We start from the raw sequence: 17,859 nt of genomic DNA on the forward strand, positions 1-17,859 counted from the left end.
CTATCAAGTGATCTGCTTTTGGGTAGTTAGACCCAGATGTTGGGTTTTGAGGAAAAACTGCCGAGTAGACCTGGATTGGTAGTTATTTTGTGATGAAATCACTTAAAGAATTGATTTGGTAAAGCTTTTGTAGTGTCCCTGCAATTCTGTTACAGCCCTGGAACAGGTAATCGACTGTACAAAAATACTGGTTATTTTATGCCCACAAAATTCTCTCAATTTATTTTTAGAAATACAGGCTTTCCTGTATGTGATATGCCAATGAATTTACATGCTGTAAAATAAAACACAAGGCATTCTGTACCTAACAGTATCTGTTTACATATATTTTATTTTTGAACTCTTTTTTTTTGAAGAATGACTGTTACTACTACTACTTCTTCATTAAAATACCATTAATACTTAAGTCTAGGATCAAAACAGCATTATATTAATTGCAGTGGCAGTCCCAGGCAATTCGCAGTCTAAGATTTGCTGAGGGAATAAGCAGATAAGTGAGACTGTGGGAGTACAGCATAAGAGCGAAGTTATGGGCTTTTCCATGCAAAGCTGTGTAGTCCAAGTGGCCTTGATACTTGCAGATAGCCACAACTGAACAAATGGCACATGGAATATCTATTTTATTGAATGAAAATCGCTTACATACAATTAAGAGAAATAGCTGGGGCTCTGTTGCAGAATAATAAGATAGCATTGAGAATGACATGAGAAAGTTGAAACCTGACGCAGCAAGAGATGAGGCCAGATTGTACTCCTACATCATTGCTTTATTTGAATCATTGAGCTGTGTAATAGGGCATATAGTGTTCTCAATTGTAGGAGAAAGGGAAGACAAAAGCATCTTAAACTATACCATAAACGAATGAACACAAAGAAATCTGCTTATAAAACATGCAGTATTATTTCAAGATGGGATAAGTAGTGTAGTTCTTTAAATTAGTTTTAAAGGAAATGATCTATGAACACAGTCCCCAAAATACAAACAAAGGAGGCAAATACATTCAAGAAAACAATTTACAGTAGCAAGTTGTAATTGGCAGTAATTAGGGCTAATGGATTTTTCAAGTATTCAAAAAGTTTTAAATTGAGAGGAAAACCCAAGATTTATTCTCTTTTATTTTGAAAAGTCAAAATGACAGTGTTTGCTTGGCTAAAAGGAAGGAATTTAGAAAGACCAGAAGAAAGCAAAATAGAAGTTGCAGTCAGTTGAAATGCATCTTTTTAAAAATGTCTTGGAAAACACAGTCCCATATTGTCTTCATCTTTTAATGATTCATGAGCACTGTAGTTTTTGTAACTAAATATGTTCTTTCAAATTGCAGGCTTTGCAGTGATGTGGAATTGCTGGCAACACTGCCACTAGAGGAAGATGTACTTGTTAGATAAATAAATTGAAGCAAACATGAATTTGCAGTCACTAGCATTCTGTGCAAAACCAGCACATTTTGTTTCTCAGTTACTGCTTTAAAAATCTCATCCAGTAAACTCTCTTAAAACTAAAATGTTCCCTTTCTCCTCAGGTACTTAAAGTATACTCTGGACCAGTATGTAGAGAATGATTATACGGTCGTCTACTTTCACTATGGCCTGAAGAGTTTGAATAAACCATCTCTGAAATGGTTACAAACAGCCTACAAAGAATTTGACAGGAAGTATGTCTCCAAAATATTTGGTTTACTCCTTGGGTTGTGTAATGTCTGTAACTAATTTCCATGAAGGAAGCGTATCTTCCTGATCTGCCTGCAACTAACTGAGTTCATTTTGCCATTGCAAATTCTTGTGATGATATTGGTGCTGTTGGTGTCTTCTAAGTGTCTTCTGTGCAGTACTAAGGAATGGCCTGAGTGCTGCAGTGATTATCCAAAGTTATAAAAAGCCTTGGGAACAAAACCAAGAGCCGTTGCCCTTTTTGTGCACTATTGAATGAGATACCTGTGACAACTTATTAGTGGTCATTCTCGATTATCTCACAGTTGTGTTTGGACCTTTGATCATCCTGAGGCTAGGTTGTATACAAAACAGGAAAGGTTAGTTTTTAACAGTGCGTATCACTCCACCCTTGTGGCGTTCGTTGGTTTTTATATGTAAAGCTCCGAAGGGACCGCTGTGCTCGTATATGCCTGACCTTTGGAGTAACAATGGCTATGGCTCATGGCTTCATGTTCTAGTTGGTTAGGGTGCAGTCAAGGCCAAAGCTCCTAGATAAGCAGCATTTTAACAGTGTAAACTAAAGTTCTGATGTTTATTCTCTGAAAATGCATGCTTTCCTGTGGAGCGGAAAGTTCCTATGCTGAAGTCAGTTAGTCTAGTTTGCAAGTTGTTACTTGGTCTACTTGCTTGTAAGTTGGCCTCGAGGGCAACATGACTGGAAGCAAAAATAGCTCTTTCCTGATAGTGAGAGCATGTGTGCAGGTGCATTTTGGGGGGATGGATCATACATGTTTGACTTTTTCAATTTTGGAGCTGAAACAAGAAGCAAATATCATAAAAGATGCCATGAAAAAGGTTGTTGGGTGTTTCTGGCCTAGACTGGGATGTAAATGCCTGAGCATTTCACAGGACTGCGCACCCTGCTTTCAAAATTGAAGTTGAGATGTGCAAAATGCCTTCCGGTGCTCTAGTGCCAGAGCTCAGACTCTTTTGAATCTCACCCAATAACCTGAGACTCTAAAACCCACTAAGCAAGAAGATGAGGTTGTGCATGAGATATTGCTCTCCACTGAGCAACAGACTGAGAAAGCTTTTTGGTTTTGCTGCTGAGTTTCCAAATATGGTTAGTACAGTGTATCTGTTTTTTTTTTTTTCTGGGATTGGGTAAGGGAGAAGAAAGGTGAAGGATCTCTTATATTTTGTCTTTGGTGAGAGATTTGGACTACAATACTGGGTTTTGGCCTGCACTGACAATTCCTGAAAAAAAAAAAGCAGTGTATGGAGTTGGAAGCCTGCCCTACTGTACTGTTTTCCTTCTAGGAGAATCCCAAGCTAAATTTAAAGTTGCTGTATGGGGAGAGGAAGTATGAAGGCAGTATCTTCTTCAGTTTTGTTGCCTTCTGACATACGTACGTTTCACCTGTACAAAGTCCCTCTCATTTATGCCAAATCTGTTTTCTCCGTTCCCTACCCTGACCCAGAAAGCAGAAGAACCAAAAAGGAACAGAGAAGCCCAGGCAGCTGGGCAAAACCATGCCAACCGTACACCCATCATTTTATTCACAGTTGGGATTTCTTAGTGTACTGTCATTGAGAAACTCAAAGCGATATTCACAGCCCTAGGTGTATGTTCTGCTGTACTAGCCAGAGGTGAGGGGAAGCACCTTTCAGACTTCTACCCTGTGTGTGTTTTGAGGGTTAAAGGAAAGAGAGAACAAAGGAAAGTAGAAGGGACGATAGTAATTCGCTAGTATCATGGAAGCAAATGTGCCACAGGAACAGTTTCAAAAGAACAGATCTGTCTTTGAAGGTTTACAGCAGGGGCTCAGTAAAGTCTTGTGGACATTTAATTGTAATCTAGGAAACTATGAAGTGTGTGAACTTTCACAGAAGCAATGGCTTATGCCCATTGCTTCAAGATACAAAGCAAACTTAAAATAGAAACTTCAGTAAAGCAACTGAGGTGTTTTGCTTGTTAGTCTTTATTGTTGATTTTGGGTTCCTATCCACAGTGGTGCCAATTGCACAGGGACAGTTGTTTGCTTGTGTATGATAGTGGCTTTGTGAAAACAATGCTTTTTTCAATCAAAAATGTATCGGCCCAATTAAAACCCAAAAGGAAAAACTGTTGTGATTGCTGAGTTGGTCCCTTTTCTGCCTCTTGTCATAACCTCTTACAAGAAGGTTTTTCTTAGGAGTTCACAGTCATTTTTTCCCATGATTGTGTTTTTTTTTTTCTCAGAATGAATGGTGAAAACTTAGGAGGGGTGGTCCCTACTGGGAAGCAAACTTGGCAAAGTAATAAGTAACAATTTATATATAAAAGCAGGATATTTCATTATGCATTTCTCAGTTTCATTTTGCAATAGCATTGAATAAGAGCAGAGTCTTTTTGTGCAGCCTGGTTTCCATTTCAGTTTCAGCCTACTAGAATCTGTTGTTGATTTATCATGATATGACAGAGTAGAATCAAGCAATGCTATAACGGAGAAAGGCTTTTGTTTCATATAAAGGGGACCATCCAAAATAGAACAGTGTGCAGTTGGCTTCACCTTTAGTAATTACTAGCAAAAAAAGACAAAAGTAGTGGTAAAAACAAAAGATTAGATGTAAATTTTGTATCTGAAAATTTTAGAAATTTTCTCCAACATGAAAATCCTGTAAGCAGAAAATAAAGGGAGATAATGAAAAGTAATTTTTTATATCACAGAATTTTTTATAGACTTTTCATTCTCTTCTCAATTTTTTTTTGAGTTGCCTAATTTCCTTTCTGTCCTCCTGTTATTAAACCTATGAGACAGCAGACATTGGTTAGGAATGTAATAGTGTTATCTTGGCCTACTATTGTATCATCAAAACTGTCCATTTTTTAAAATTGGGGTTTTTTTTCATTTTACATTCAGTTTCTTCTGAATTAAGTCTCTTTAATGTATTTGAAAAGACTGCTGTATAATGTTCCTGTATTAATACCTCCCATTCAGTTGTAGCTATTCAGTTCTACTGTCTGTGATATTCAAAAGTCTTCTAACAATTTCATTTTCTTTTCCTAGGTATAAGAAAAACCTTAAAGCACTCTATGTTGTACATCCAACCAACTTCATAAAAATTCTGTGGAATATCTTTAAACCTCTTATAAGGTACTTGGCAGTTTATTCAACACATTTTCCCATTTAGTTTAAGGATGGTTTGTTCTCTAGTAAGTTGCTTTTAAAAAGGGTTGAGGTAAAATATGTCAGGTAACAGCACAATAGCCATTTAAACTGTCTTGAACTAATGAGTAAGGTGAGCATAAGCTTGGGTATGAATAATAGGGTAGAGTTCTTTCTAAGAACTGGGAGTCTCAATTCATAGTAGTTTTACTCATATGTTAAAGTAAATATCACTTTAAAACATAGTTATTCTGCGGACCATGAATGACTTTTTTTGTCTTCTTTGACAGCACTTAGCACAATAGAACTGGGTCCGTGACTGGAGTTACTAGGTGGTACGGTAAAGCAGATAATAGATGGTTAACCTTTGGTCTGATCTCGAGTGCCGAGATGAATAAGAATGTGTATTCAAAGTTCATGGATAAGCCCTGAAGTGCCCATAAGAATTTGAGGTGGATGGTATAACGGTGAAGGTGGATGTGTTTTAGTGGTGCATTCTTTTTCTTTGCATGGTAAAAATTGATGCTACCTACAAAGAACCGGCAACAATGGGCAGATAATGCTAAGTGCTAGGATGGGTGGGCTCTCTTAGCTTCTGCTCCTGAACTTCTGCCACTTTCAAAACAATTCTAGCATTTTGCGGATTATGTTATGAATGTCCTCAGGGCTGAAGGACGAAAACAGATTATCTTGAGAAGCCATAGTGAAACAACTATTACAGTACCTTGCAATTGATTCAGTTCTGACTGGTAGAAAGCTAATTAATTAGAAAGGGGAAGTTTAACTTTTAGACAGATCAGAACATGTAAGAAGCATGTGAAAATAAAAAAGTAGTTACAGCTAAAAATCCTTCCAGAATATGCTGTTCTTGAAACAAGACTGACTATAGATCTTTATTTTAACTGGCAGTAAAATAAACGCCAGAGATGCAGGACATAGACCAATGGTGGGAAAAATGTGACAGAAGCAGGAGGTCCAGTAGCTGGTAGTACCTCAGGAGTGGGGATGGATATTTTTTGTTCCTGATTTGCTGTAGGATGGGTATAGAGAGCCTTGTAGAAAAGAACACAAACCAACAATAAAACCAGAACTCCTCTAGATGTACAGTACAGCACTTAAGTAAAAGAAACTTTTTTCTCAGAGGCAGCTGAGAGCTCCTTGGGAATAGGTCCGAGCAAGCGGTTTGGGGACACCAATGGTTTTCATTCTGTGCATGTTAATGCACTCAGTGGAGCCACAGCTGGACAACAACTGTGTTATATGACTTGTAATAATTGTACTGTAATAACTGGCAGCTAATTCTTACAAAAGAGAAGTTTAAATGTACCTGCTCCAAATAATCATTTTCCCTGGATCTTACTATGTCTATGTAAATAAGACGAATACTTTTTTTTCTTGGAAAAAAAATGATACACTGGCAATTATATCCTTAATTTTGGATATGAAAATGGGTGATTCTGATAAGGTTAAGCATTCATATCTAGCATAGAAAATTCAAACCGGGACTTGTCATCTTAGATGCATCATCATCATGACCTTCTGAACACTCTGCTATCATCAGGATTGGCTGTTCTTGTTTGTGCTGGACTTGTACCAATGCATACCTGGATACTTGATTTGAGTCTGATTTTGCAACACTCTACTCTCTGTTGTCAAAATATGTGACCAACAGAAATAAAGATATTTGTACACTGGCACTGACAAAATAATTGAAAGTATGAGTAAACTCTGAAAAGGTCAATAAGCCAGAAGGCAGGAATTAGCTGAAGCTAGGAAAAAACACTCTTTACTGCCTAAAATGGTTTAATTACCAAATGCTCACATGCATTTGTGGTTTGGTTTAACTCAAGTTTGGGTTTGTCAAGTAAAGGAAAACATAAGCATATAAATTTAAAACTGAAGTGGGAAAGTGCCCACGTACAATTTGCCTCAATTTTACTCTCATTTGATACTAAAACGGGATTAATATTGTTAATTTACTAGAGTAGTACAATTTACAATTTGTTCACAGTACCTTTTCATTCCAGTTTAGAATAATCTTTATCTTAGCAGATCCTACTTTTATTTAGGTGTCAATATTAAACCAAAGTTCACAAAAAGAAGGCGGAAAAATCCTCTGGACTTTCTGTTTCTAGCTTTGCTGAATTGTAGCCCGGACTCATTTGTAGATAGCGTTTCCAATAAAAATCACAAATGTAAAGTAAATTCCATTATCGAGAAACATGCATTTATTTTCGGAGCTGTGTTAGTACATTTGGTACCTGTTAGTACATGGCCTAAGTACTTTGACGTGAACAATGTGTTTGCTAAGAGCTGGACGAATGACAGAATTATTAGAGTGAAGAACAAAAGTAATAAGTATTTTAGCATACTTGTATTTGAAAGATTTAAGAAAATGTAAATACTTAGAATTTTTCAAGCTCCAGAAGTTGATTGATTTCCTTTCCAGTCCCAAAAGAGATGAGCAAAAAGGTACTGTTAAGTCAAATGTATTTTTTCCAAACTGCAAGAAAACTATAAGAGGAGAAGGTTTCTGTGTGTGAGCTAACAGAAGCCACCCACCTACTATCAAATTAGTATACGTTTAGGTGGTGGTGGTGATGTGGCATTTTTAAGGAACAGCAATAATTCCTAATTGCCCACGAGTTAATTACAAATGAATGTGTTCTGTAACATGTCCTGTATTACCAGAGGTGATTACTTACGGAGAATTCTGTGCTAAGCCCATGGCTTAGGTAAGACATCAAAATCACAGGCTTTTTTGGATAAAGACACACTGAAGAGCTCCGAAGTTGTAAACACACGGACCGATATCCATCAGTGTCCCCTTGCTAGCTTGCCTGCTAGCAAATTTTAGCTTATTTCAATTAAAAGCTTTGAAAATGCTGAAGTGACTTATATTTGTACCATCTCCCACTAGAGGGAGTGTGTGTATGTGTGTTTGACAATCCAGGGATGAATTCATTAATGCGAGAGAATTTTTCTGGAATTCTACTATCAAAGTAAGTTGCAGCAAAGTATACTTTTTGTCATGAACACCTAGTATTTTGCTTGACACTTCATTACAGGACAGATATTTCGTGTCGTGAAAAAATAGGAAATTATTTCAGACAATGTGTATAAATGTGTCGCTGAACTTTGTTTGAACACCTCAGCCTGTAAGTAGTGTATTCTGCCTGAAACTTAAGAGCTATACTAGTGATACTTGGTGCTTCCAATTTGTGCAACTCGTAGAAAAAGCTGCTTATTCATGATGTTTCCTAGAAGCTCTCCAGCCCTTTTCAAAATAGGTAAAGCTGATGGCCCAACACTATCCCCGTTTTGAAAATCTTGCCTGTTGCTTACTACTTCATAGTTTGTGTCTACAGCCCCATGATTTTGTCTTTTGGCAGGGAGGGATGCCTAAATAACACAAGCATGTTGTTCTGTTGGCCATGTAACATTTTCTCCTAAGTTAACAGTTCTTTTTGTAAGCTTTCTAATGCTGTATGAGAGCTGTTTTTCAGTGGCTTTTAAAGCAGTGTTTTTCATATCTATGCAAATCACAAAACATTCAGATGGAAGTCAGTTATTTTTATTCAAATCAGACTCTCAGGGATGCACTGTATATGTTTGATCATATGAAATGAAATACATCTTATGTCTCCTGCTGCTTCAATTACAGTCTAATTTTGAGTTGCATCAGCACTTACATTTTTGTAATAGAAACTAAACCCTTCGTAAATGGTCTTCCCATGCTGATTTTTATACTTCTTTGTGATTATTTTTTTATGTATTTTTTTTTTAGTCATAAGTTTGGGAAAAAAATCACTTACCTGAACTATTTAAGTGACCTGAGAGAGCATCTCAAATATGACCAGCTAAATATCCCTCAGGAAGTCATCCGGTATGTGGCAAGTTTAAAATAAGTTGTATCACCTTTTCTCGGGTAGAGTTGCATCCTGTTCACTGTATTCCAAGCAGAATCTAATCCTATTTCTTCAGTGATTAAAAGTCTAATTTACCTATTTGTGCTTGGTTGGATTTAATTCTGAAAGCTGTATTGCCATCAAAGATGTGCTGAAGCGCATCGGGTGTTAAGAGAACACTGTATAGTTTTCTACAGATTTGGAACATCTCTATCTCAGTTGTGGAGCATTTCTTAGTATAAATGCAGCTTCTGTGTGAGTTAACAAAACCAATCTATATGTCATTACTGCTTATGAGTATCATGTAATGTTCATGGGCAGAAATATAATCACGACCTCTTTGCTTGCATATTGTAACAGGTTAAGTGACTTCCTTTTGCTAAGAGCATTCCCAGTCAGCGAAGGGTTGATAGATTTTAAACTTTATGGCTACATCTATTGTTAGTGTATCCAGTACTTTTATATTGTGTGTGTATCTGTGTTAGGGAGGAGTACTGGAGAGAGGGTGGGAGAGGGAAAGAAAAAGAAATGCATAGGGCTGGAATTGTCAAGTGCCAGTATTAGTATCAATAACAGTCTTTTCGACACAGCACTTTACATGGAAATGCTTTGATGTACTGACAGGAAGTGATTTTATGTCACTGCTGAATGAAAGTAACTGGAAGCTTTGATTATGACTGTTATTGATGCCTGGTGGGTTTTTACACACCTTTTGTGTAAATATGGAATAACAGAAAATACCTTACAGCTCTAAGGTTATAAATTGGATTGCATGATTGACAAAGAAAGGGGAGTTGTATTTTGAGTAGCAAATAGGTTTGAATTTTGCTGTTAAATTATAGTGTGTTCCTATTTTTTGGACACATTTATTACTGTACTCCATTGGCTGAAGCAAAAGAGCTCTTCTGCGTCTTGCTTAAGTATTCTACCACAAATACTACTTAAAAATTTCCTTAATGCTTAAATGAAATGCAAGTTCTGTAAGACCTGCAGCATACACACTGTTGTCAGAAAATCAGCATCGTGAGTAATACCAGTAGCTGTTCATATATATATATAGTTTGTCAACTGTGGTGCACAGAAAATCAATGATTTCTTGATTTTTGCAGACACGATGAAAATCTTCGGGGGAAACAGAAGGGAAAAATGCCACCTGTGGTTAAGGTTCCTCCACCGCGGCCACCTCTGCCTACCCAGCAATTTGGAGTCAGCCTGCAATAGTAAGCTCTGAGATTTCTAAAATATGAGATTGCTATATCCTGCAGCCTTCTGTAATGTGCAGATTCACCAGACAGAATGTCTGCAAATATTTTGTTTATTATATATTTAGTTTCTCATTCTCTTTGAAAGCCACGAAACTATGAGGCTAGAGAGTAGGTTTTATGACTTTCAGGACAAGTGTCTCAGTCCCTGTGATCTGCCTGGTCTTCATGTTTACAGTATCTTTCTGGTAGTTCGTGCCAATAGGCTGCACAACTTTTCTCCCAGTGGACAGAAATTTGCCCATATATGATAGAGCACCAAGCTAATCTGTTGCTGGTGGATGCTGGCAGTATGAAAGTGTTTCAGAGATACTTAGATGGTGGATAGCAAAGCCAAAACAGAACCTCAGGCTCCATAATGGCTGCATAAAGCTAAAATGGATGCTTGAGCCTTTATATATTGCTGGTTTGTTGCTCGCATATTGTTCTGATCAGATTTTTATGAAATGAATAAAATCATTCTCTTCCAGAAATGCCCTGACAGCTGTTTACGTAGATTACAGCACTGTATGTGGTATAAAAAATTATTTACTTTACACAAGGAATGGGATGGCAATAGTACTTACAAGATTCAATTTTGGTAAAAAACAACAAAAAAGCCCACAAAACCATCTAGCTTCCTACCCACGGAATTTCTGTCATATTTCTATGGCATCCCTCTCAAAAACAGCTGAAGAATATTGTTCACATTCAGCAAATAGAATTTAGGCTGTCTGATACACGGACAGTTGTCGAATCTCTTCTCACCCCCAGTCTACTTTTCTGGTTCTAACGATTCAGCTGTAAATGAGATATGAAATATAATTTTCCCCTGGTTAAATGTTAAGCATTAGTCCTCTCTGGAAGGACTGAAATTAGAACAATCAATATCTATTGTGTAAGAGCTACTGTGACATTAACTTTTATGATACCTCTTTAGAGTTCAACCTAACACTTGAAACATGGCTAACTCACTTCCCTAATTCAGAGAATATCTTTTAGGTGGGCTCCACTGGGTCATTAAGAAGGATAGTGTTTTATGCCGCCACTTCAGTAGTAAAACCTGGACTGTTTGCAGGCATCAGGGCACTCTCTTGTCACTTGCCTCCAGCGCAGCCCGGCTGCTCAAGCAGCTCTATTGAACTTCTCGCAGGCTTATGCAATCAGAGAGCATGTTGTGTGCCACTCTTACTGTCTGCTAGTCATATTTCATTTCTCTGACTGTGCCTGAACAGTGTCTTTTGCTGGGCTGCACGTAGTGAGGGTGTGGTGGCCACCCTTCCTGGATCTACTGCTTTCCAGCTGCGCTACCATCGGCAAATCACATCCGTGCTGCGTGCGTGCCTTAGCTTTCCCAGTTATAAAAAGGGTGGCTATTTATACTTCTCTGTGAAAGATCTGTGGATGGAGAAACACCAAGCGAGGCATTACTGTCATCTTTGACCCAGAGGGTTCCAGCACTGATGATGGAGGTGCTGACAGATGGGTGTCCTCCATGTGTGGGTGCATCTCACAGAGCTCGTGTTTCCAAAATGGACATACATGGGGATATTTGTTCCTTCTGTTTGCCCATCCTTGTCCAAATTCCTGCTTGCAGAAGAGAAGGTGCTGCATCACTGTGTAAAAATCATAAATAAACAAATCCCCTATGACTTCTAAATGAGAAATAAAGGACTTAATTTAGACTGTGTTTGTGAACAAAGGTAAATTTAATGGAGGAGAGGGAACGATATGTGAGGAGAGCTTCTAAAATCTGAAACCAAAAAATGTATCAACTTTCGTTTTGATGAATGAATTGCTTTTGTTAACTCCCCCTCCTGTTATGATCTCTATAGACCATAATGGCAAAATGGCAGTGACCTCACATCTATCTAGCAAAGAGGCAGGTTTGAAGTCTTCTCCTGGATGAGGCTCTTCCATTTTTCTGAAGAGAACTACGGGGAGACCCTGATTTTATTTTGTATAGGCTTATGGGGATACGTGTGCTGTGTATTTCATTAGAGTTAGTAAAAATTGTACTGTCAGAGATGCTGCTGAGAGAAAGCTAGTGTCACTAAAGAACTGTTTCTCTGTGGAGTCTTTTTCTTTAGTTTAAGAAAAGAAGCGATAAGGCCCATAGGTCTGAGGTTTCATCAGATTCAGTACTTCTGAGATGATAGTTTTTATTCAGTCAGTTAAAGGTTGGTGAATGGGATTTATCCAAAGCCATGATAGGTGGCCTAATTTTGATATTTGATAATGGCATCCCAATGACTTCTGGGCATGGAAGGTGGTAAAGCCATACCCTTTTGAATGTGCCTCCCTAAAAGCAGTGAGCAATGTGGTCTCTGTTAACTCTTGCTCATTTAACTTTTTTCTCAGTTTATATTGGCTAATACATTCACTTTCCAGAGCTATAATTAAAAACTAGAAGAGCAAAAAGTGACTAAGTGTTGGTTCAAAATGTCTCAATTTTGTCCAACAGGCGGGGGCAGGGGGAACCTGTTTTGTTAGGACAGCAAAATGAAGCTGAATCAGGTTTCCATCTAGACACTGATAAATGACTGTCTGGGACCAGTGCCTTGTCTTGGAGGAATCTGTTAACTCACAAAGACATTTTTAACCTTGTAGAGTCAGATTTTCAAAATGACATAAGGCAACTGGGCATTTAAAAATCATGGAAGGTCTGTGAGAGCTGGGAGTGCAATTCTATGAAATGTAATTTATACTGAATTGTGTTTAATTTATGAATGAGCTGAAGGGCTTATTATCGGGTTAGTTCAAAACTTTTCTTTCTTATCTTACACCCATCCACTCAGGATCCAAAATCTGAATTTAAAATGGCTGCATTTGATCTCTTTAACCCCTCAGTGTCATCCTTAGCTCTCTGTGGGCAGGAAGAAACAAACACACACCAAGCTGAGTTCATCTTAAGTGTCTATCCGGCTTTATTTAAATTTACTTGTCTGAGATTTAAGCGTGTTCTTTTTTAGGCACAGACATGAAGTGGAAAACCTTCCTCATTGTGAGCTCCTGTGAGGACTGAGTGATTTGGTCTTTGCAACTAGAACTTGAATCTAGTACCAGGTTGTCCTGAAGTTTCCACTGAAACTATGCCAATTCAAACAATAATAAATGAGCTTAATAAAGGCAGCTAAATCATCTAAAGTTGGCTTATAGGATGTCTTTAGAATAAAGTGTGGAGGACCAAAAAAGAGGTGCTTTTTCTCTATTTAATTCTTTATGCCTACAAGTACAGAGCAGACTTGCCCAGTTTGCTGAAAGACAGTCTTTCCATAGCATTTCTGATCCCCAGCCTGGATTGCCTAGTGGCCAAATTGCGCTGTTAAAGGTTTGAACTCGTGTTAAAAACTGTGTCATTTTCTTGAACATACAGAATAACACAACTGAAACTAATGTTCATCTTCATAGGAATATCAGACATAACAGTCCTCCTGAGGAGGTTTTGTCCACACTTAATTTTTCAGTTATAACTTAATGGGAATCCATGCTCGGATTTGACGGGTACTTAAGACTGTGTAGCACAGAGTGCGTGGGATAGCTTGCATGTTTAGTGTTTATTATGTCCTTCTCTAACTTGCTAATTCAGGCTTCTTATGTGCAGATAGAGTGAGGAGAATAACAACCGTAATGAGGTAGTTTAAAGGTTTATCAAGCCTCACTTTATGTCTCCAATAGAGGGCAATAGCAGATGTTAGCAGGGAGCAGTGTTATAACAGGGCAAGCATACAGCGATACTTCCCTGGGGATAATGTCCCAGCTTGTAGTAATCAGAGACTGACAGGAGAGTACTACAGTACTATGAAAATGACCCTTCTGTTACTCACCAGTAGCTATCGCTTTTATAAATTCAGACATTTCAAAGAATATTCATGTATTGTGTCGATATAGCAAGACTATTTTTCTGTTCATTCAGCAAAGCTACCTTCACATACAAAAAGTAGAGCAGCAGGAATTAGCTATTGAGATTATATCCTCTCTAGTTTGCACTGCATGTCACGCTGAAAAATAGGATTTTTATTCCAAAAGTCCATTAATAAAGATTTCATGTTTAAAAAGGCAAGGAAAAATTGGGGGTACTTTCTGCTTATGTTGATCAGATAAGTGCAGTTAAAATGCATGAATGAAGCTTCCTAAATTTGCAGTACTTCAAAGGAATTAATATTTGACTATATGGGCCAAGCAGCATCATTGTCCTCTGCTCGATGTTCAGCAAGCTCCTATAAACCCCTGTTGCTGCATCCGATTGCCTCTGTAATCAAGGAAGGCTACAGCTGAGCTCCAGCACAGAGTTGACCTTGTCTAGCTATTGACATTGTTCTGTTTTCTCTGATTGGTTTTAAAATCTAAAATTAAATGTCTTTTGTGGGAAGACAGGGAATGTTTTGTTTTTCTATCTATTACCATGGACAGGGAGAGAGGGCAGAGAAAATACAGAAAATTGCCACAACTGTACCGCTTTTGCTTGTTGAATTGTTACCATAAACATTTCAAGGTGCTTTCCTTTTGGTCATAATCTTTCCGCTTGTGCATGCTGCGCATGCATGACCAGGGAGGAAGAATGCATTCGAAACCAAATCTCAGCATGTCTCAGCAGGGAAAAAAATGAAAAGGAGGGGAAAAGCAGAGAGAAAGATTATCAGCCGAGAATACTTAATGACACTTCAGAACAATGTGTAAAGACCTTTCGTGATAACTGTCCACTGTCTATATACCCAATGACTTGTTTCTAATGTGTTGCAGTAACTAATCATATATCCTATAGTGAGGAGGACTCGTTCTCCCTGGCTGCTGTGTTTACTGGAATAGATCCCTCTTGAATCTGACATGTTGCTGCAATATGATTCAGATCTGTGAATCAGTTACAGAAGACTATACCGTGCACTGAAATGCTCTGTTAAGCTCATCTCTTAAGCAGAAAGCGCAAGAGATCTCTCATTTCAAATTGCCTGTAGTAGCGCCTGATCTCCAATGTCAGTTTGCATTGTCCATCATGAAGCACAGCTGCTCATCACATCATCCCAAACAAGGCAAGAAAAATGCAGATTATTTGACAGGATCCGCAAAGAGAGGGATAGAGGTGTAATTTCATTGACCTCTGAGCCAGTCTGATTTACATTAGCTGAGGTAATGCCCCTATTATTTTTTTTGTCACCTTAGGTCCGGTAAACTGAACACTGTGTCCCACATTGTGAAATGCTGTGAAAATATCCATTCCAGCTTTCCCCAGTGTTGGAAAAACAGAACAAACCTTTGCACGTGACTTTCAGTGAATATCCTACTCTATTTTAAAATATCATTTATCTTGAGGACCTCTTTCATTGTACTGGGCATGAAACCTTTCCTTCAAGGGAAATGGGGATCCTGTAGAAAATGGTAGATGTGCAGAAACAGTATCTTTTTTCCTAGAAAAAGAAAAATGATGTGTAGGTTTTATTATTACAAATTATAGCCCGGTTATTTGTCTCACCTCTCTGACAGATAAACTAGTGCTCAGCAGGAGCAAGTGCTGTAAATAATCAGTTTGCTATTTATACACTGAAATGGGAAACACATTTATGGGTAACAATAATAATTAGAAAACATTTATAAAAAGCTGCTGGGTTGCTATTTGGTGCCTCTGGAGTGAGCAGCTGTAAGAAAGCAAAAACAATCAGTGCAACTTCAGAGAGACTGAGAATTGGTTCCATGAGCTTAAATTGTCAATAATAAAGATGTAACAGCTTCCAAGCAAATTAAAGTCTCAATGATGTTCCCATTTAAGTGAATTAGGCTTTCGACTAATTTTAATAAAAGTTGCCCTAAATGTTTAGGGTACTGATCTGAATACATGAAACAAAATTATTTGACACACAAGAAGTGTGTTATAACTCCCCTATTAGAAAGGCTAAAATAAATGCTTGGGGTTTTTTCCCTTGCCTTGATTTGCTGCAGGCTTTTCCTCGCCGGTATCCTGAACGTTGACCTTGGTACTGACCTCATCTCCCAGCCCCTTTTCTTGTTTAGTCCCTTACTGGGGGATATGATTTCACTGGGGATTTCAACTTTGCATGCTGTGCAAAGAACCCCTAGAACTTCCTTCCGTGTGTGCTTTATTAGCAAGGCTAATTTATTAATGGAGCTGCACAGTCACTGCCTGTTTTGTTCGATGTTGCAGCAGGGTTGTTATACAGCACTGATGTGCTGCGAGAGAAAATAATTCAGCTACAGAAGGTGCCTTTCAGAGCAGGGGGGGGCTGCGTGTTCTGTGTTTGCGTGGCTCGGTTCCCTTTGCTGTGGCCAACTTTTGCAGGGGCTGGTATGAGAGCTCATGGTACTGAAGCAAAGTTACTTGCTAATTTTTTCCTCTCCAGGGTCTAGGTGGAAGGCAGGGGGAAGGGGAGAGCAACCTGGGTGTCGGAGCTGGTCTGAGAGCACTGCACAACTCCTGCGTGGTTGTAACACTAACACTGACCTTCTGCTCTACAGTGTCACCACCATGGGCGAAACTGCTGGAAGAAGTGGGAGAGGCTAGGAGTGGTGGGATACATAGCCTGAAAGGGGCCAAGAGGATTTTGCTGCTAGGAAAGATATTTTACAGAGGTACTTGATTGTCACCGTGACTAAGAAGAGGATGCTGCTCTGAGGACTAGGTCGTAAACTTGGTTCTGGTAGCATTTCAGGCCACGGCCTTCTCTAGACAGTGATTTTATTTTTTTTCATGAAGCACTTACAGCCTCTGGTTTAGCTCTCATAAGTTGTCTGTGATAATGGGGAAGATTGAGGTTGGACTTGGTCTTACAAGTCAGGTCATAAATATTTCTTCTGACCATTATCAAGTTGTTAGGATACTGCAGAGAAGGATTGCTCCAGAAGGTGCAGTGCTGTTTCGTATTGAAATTAATGGTGCCTTGACAGTGTGTAAGGATAAGAAGTTGTATCGTTGCATCTAAAGATCATACTTGCAAGCAGCAGCAAATGCTGAGAACTACTAACATACAAAAGGTCATGCTTCAGGATTATTTGAATTAAACTCATTCCTCGCTGTTAGAGTTTTTCTTCCTGCAAGTGCATTGCATACATTGTAGAATTTATTTGGTCAAATGTCTAAAATTATCATGTTATGAACATGGTTTTGTGAAACTTGGCTATATTTACTATCAAAATTCCTATGTCTGTTTACATCAAGGAAAATTCCCCTTTCCTAAGCAGTTCTTGTTAGATATAGATACAGCAGTGTCCACTGTAGTATTAACCCACACATAAAGCAGTATTGAATTTTATACGCTTTAGATTCTGGTATGGCTACTTTGTTGAAAAAGAGCAGGAAAAATTTGTTCAGTGCATTGATTTTTAGTTAGGTTCACAGAAGAGCTATGGGCTTATGTCAACCAAATTTGACAGAGGAGCAGAGCTCTCACAAATACTACAAGCTTTTAAAAATCATTGGTTGGAAGGAGAGAAACTATAACAGGAATTCAGTTTTCTGTTGTGTTTGGTCTGATGCTGCACCAGTTAGTGTTTAGATGGTGATTAATTAGCTATTCCTTACCTTATGAGGAAATAAAAGATGAAGAGGTGAGGGGCAGAAATGAAAATATAGATGGCATGAGTAAAATTATCTTGGATTACTGTGATAAGGAAAGAGGTAGGACATAGGATACAAATCCATAGCCGATCGACTTCATTAGTTCTGCAGCCGAGGGAACAACTTACTTCCTTTCAAACAGCAAGTTGGTCTAGGTATTTGAAATAGTAGAACAAGGTCTGGGGCTGGATTAACAAGTTTATTACACTCAAGTAACAAGTTGCATTGTTTTATATAGCACTAGGGGCAGTGACACACAAAACATGCGCAGTGGAGGAAGAGAAATACGGTCTAGGAAAATCTGGATAATATACAGATATTAGTGCTGGGGAAGAGATTGGATG

The 17,859-nt window shown here is 38.4% G+C and overlaps 1 protein-coding gene across 1 annotated transcript in view; it reads left to right on the plus strand.

Moving 5' to 3' along the window:
- The window catches only part of ARHGAP8 (Rho GTPase activating protein 8), a 58,590-nt gene that overhangs the window by 14,271 nt on the left and 26,460 nt on the right, over positions 1–17,859 (plus strand). Inside the window, exons 4-7 of the mRNA XM_009879711.1 lie at positions 1,521–1,652; positions 4,701–4,787; positions 8,587–8,685; positions 9,817–9,927. Coding sequence (XP_009878013.1) covers positions 1,521–1,652; positions 4,701–4,787; positions 8,587–8,685; positions 9,817–9,927 — 429 coding nt within the window. The remainder of the gene's footprint in view (positions 1–1,520; positions 1,653–4,700; positions 4,788–8,586; positions 8,686–9,816; positions 9,928–17,859) is intronic.

Source organism: Charadrius vociferus, unplaced genomic scaffold (genome assembly GCF_000708025.1).
Source record: "Charadrius vociferus isolate BGI_N301 unplaced genomic scaffold, ASM70802v2 scaffold90, whole genome shotgun sequence".
NCBI classification, from domain to species: domain Eukaryota; kingdom Metazoa; phylum Chordata; class Aves; order Charadriiformes; family Charadriidae; genus Charadrius; species Charadrius vociferus.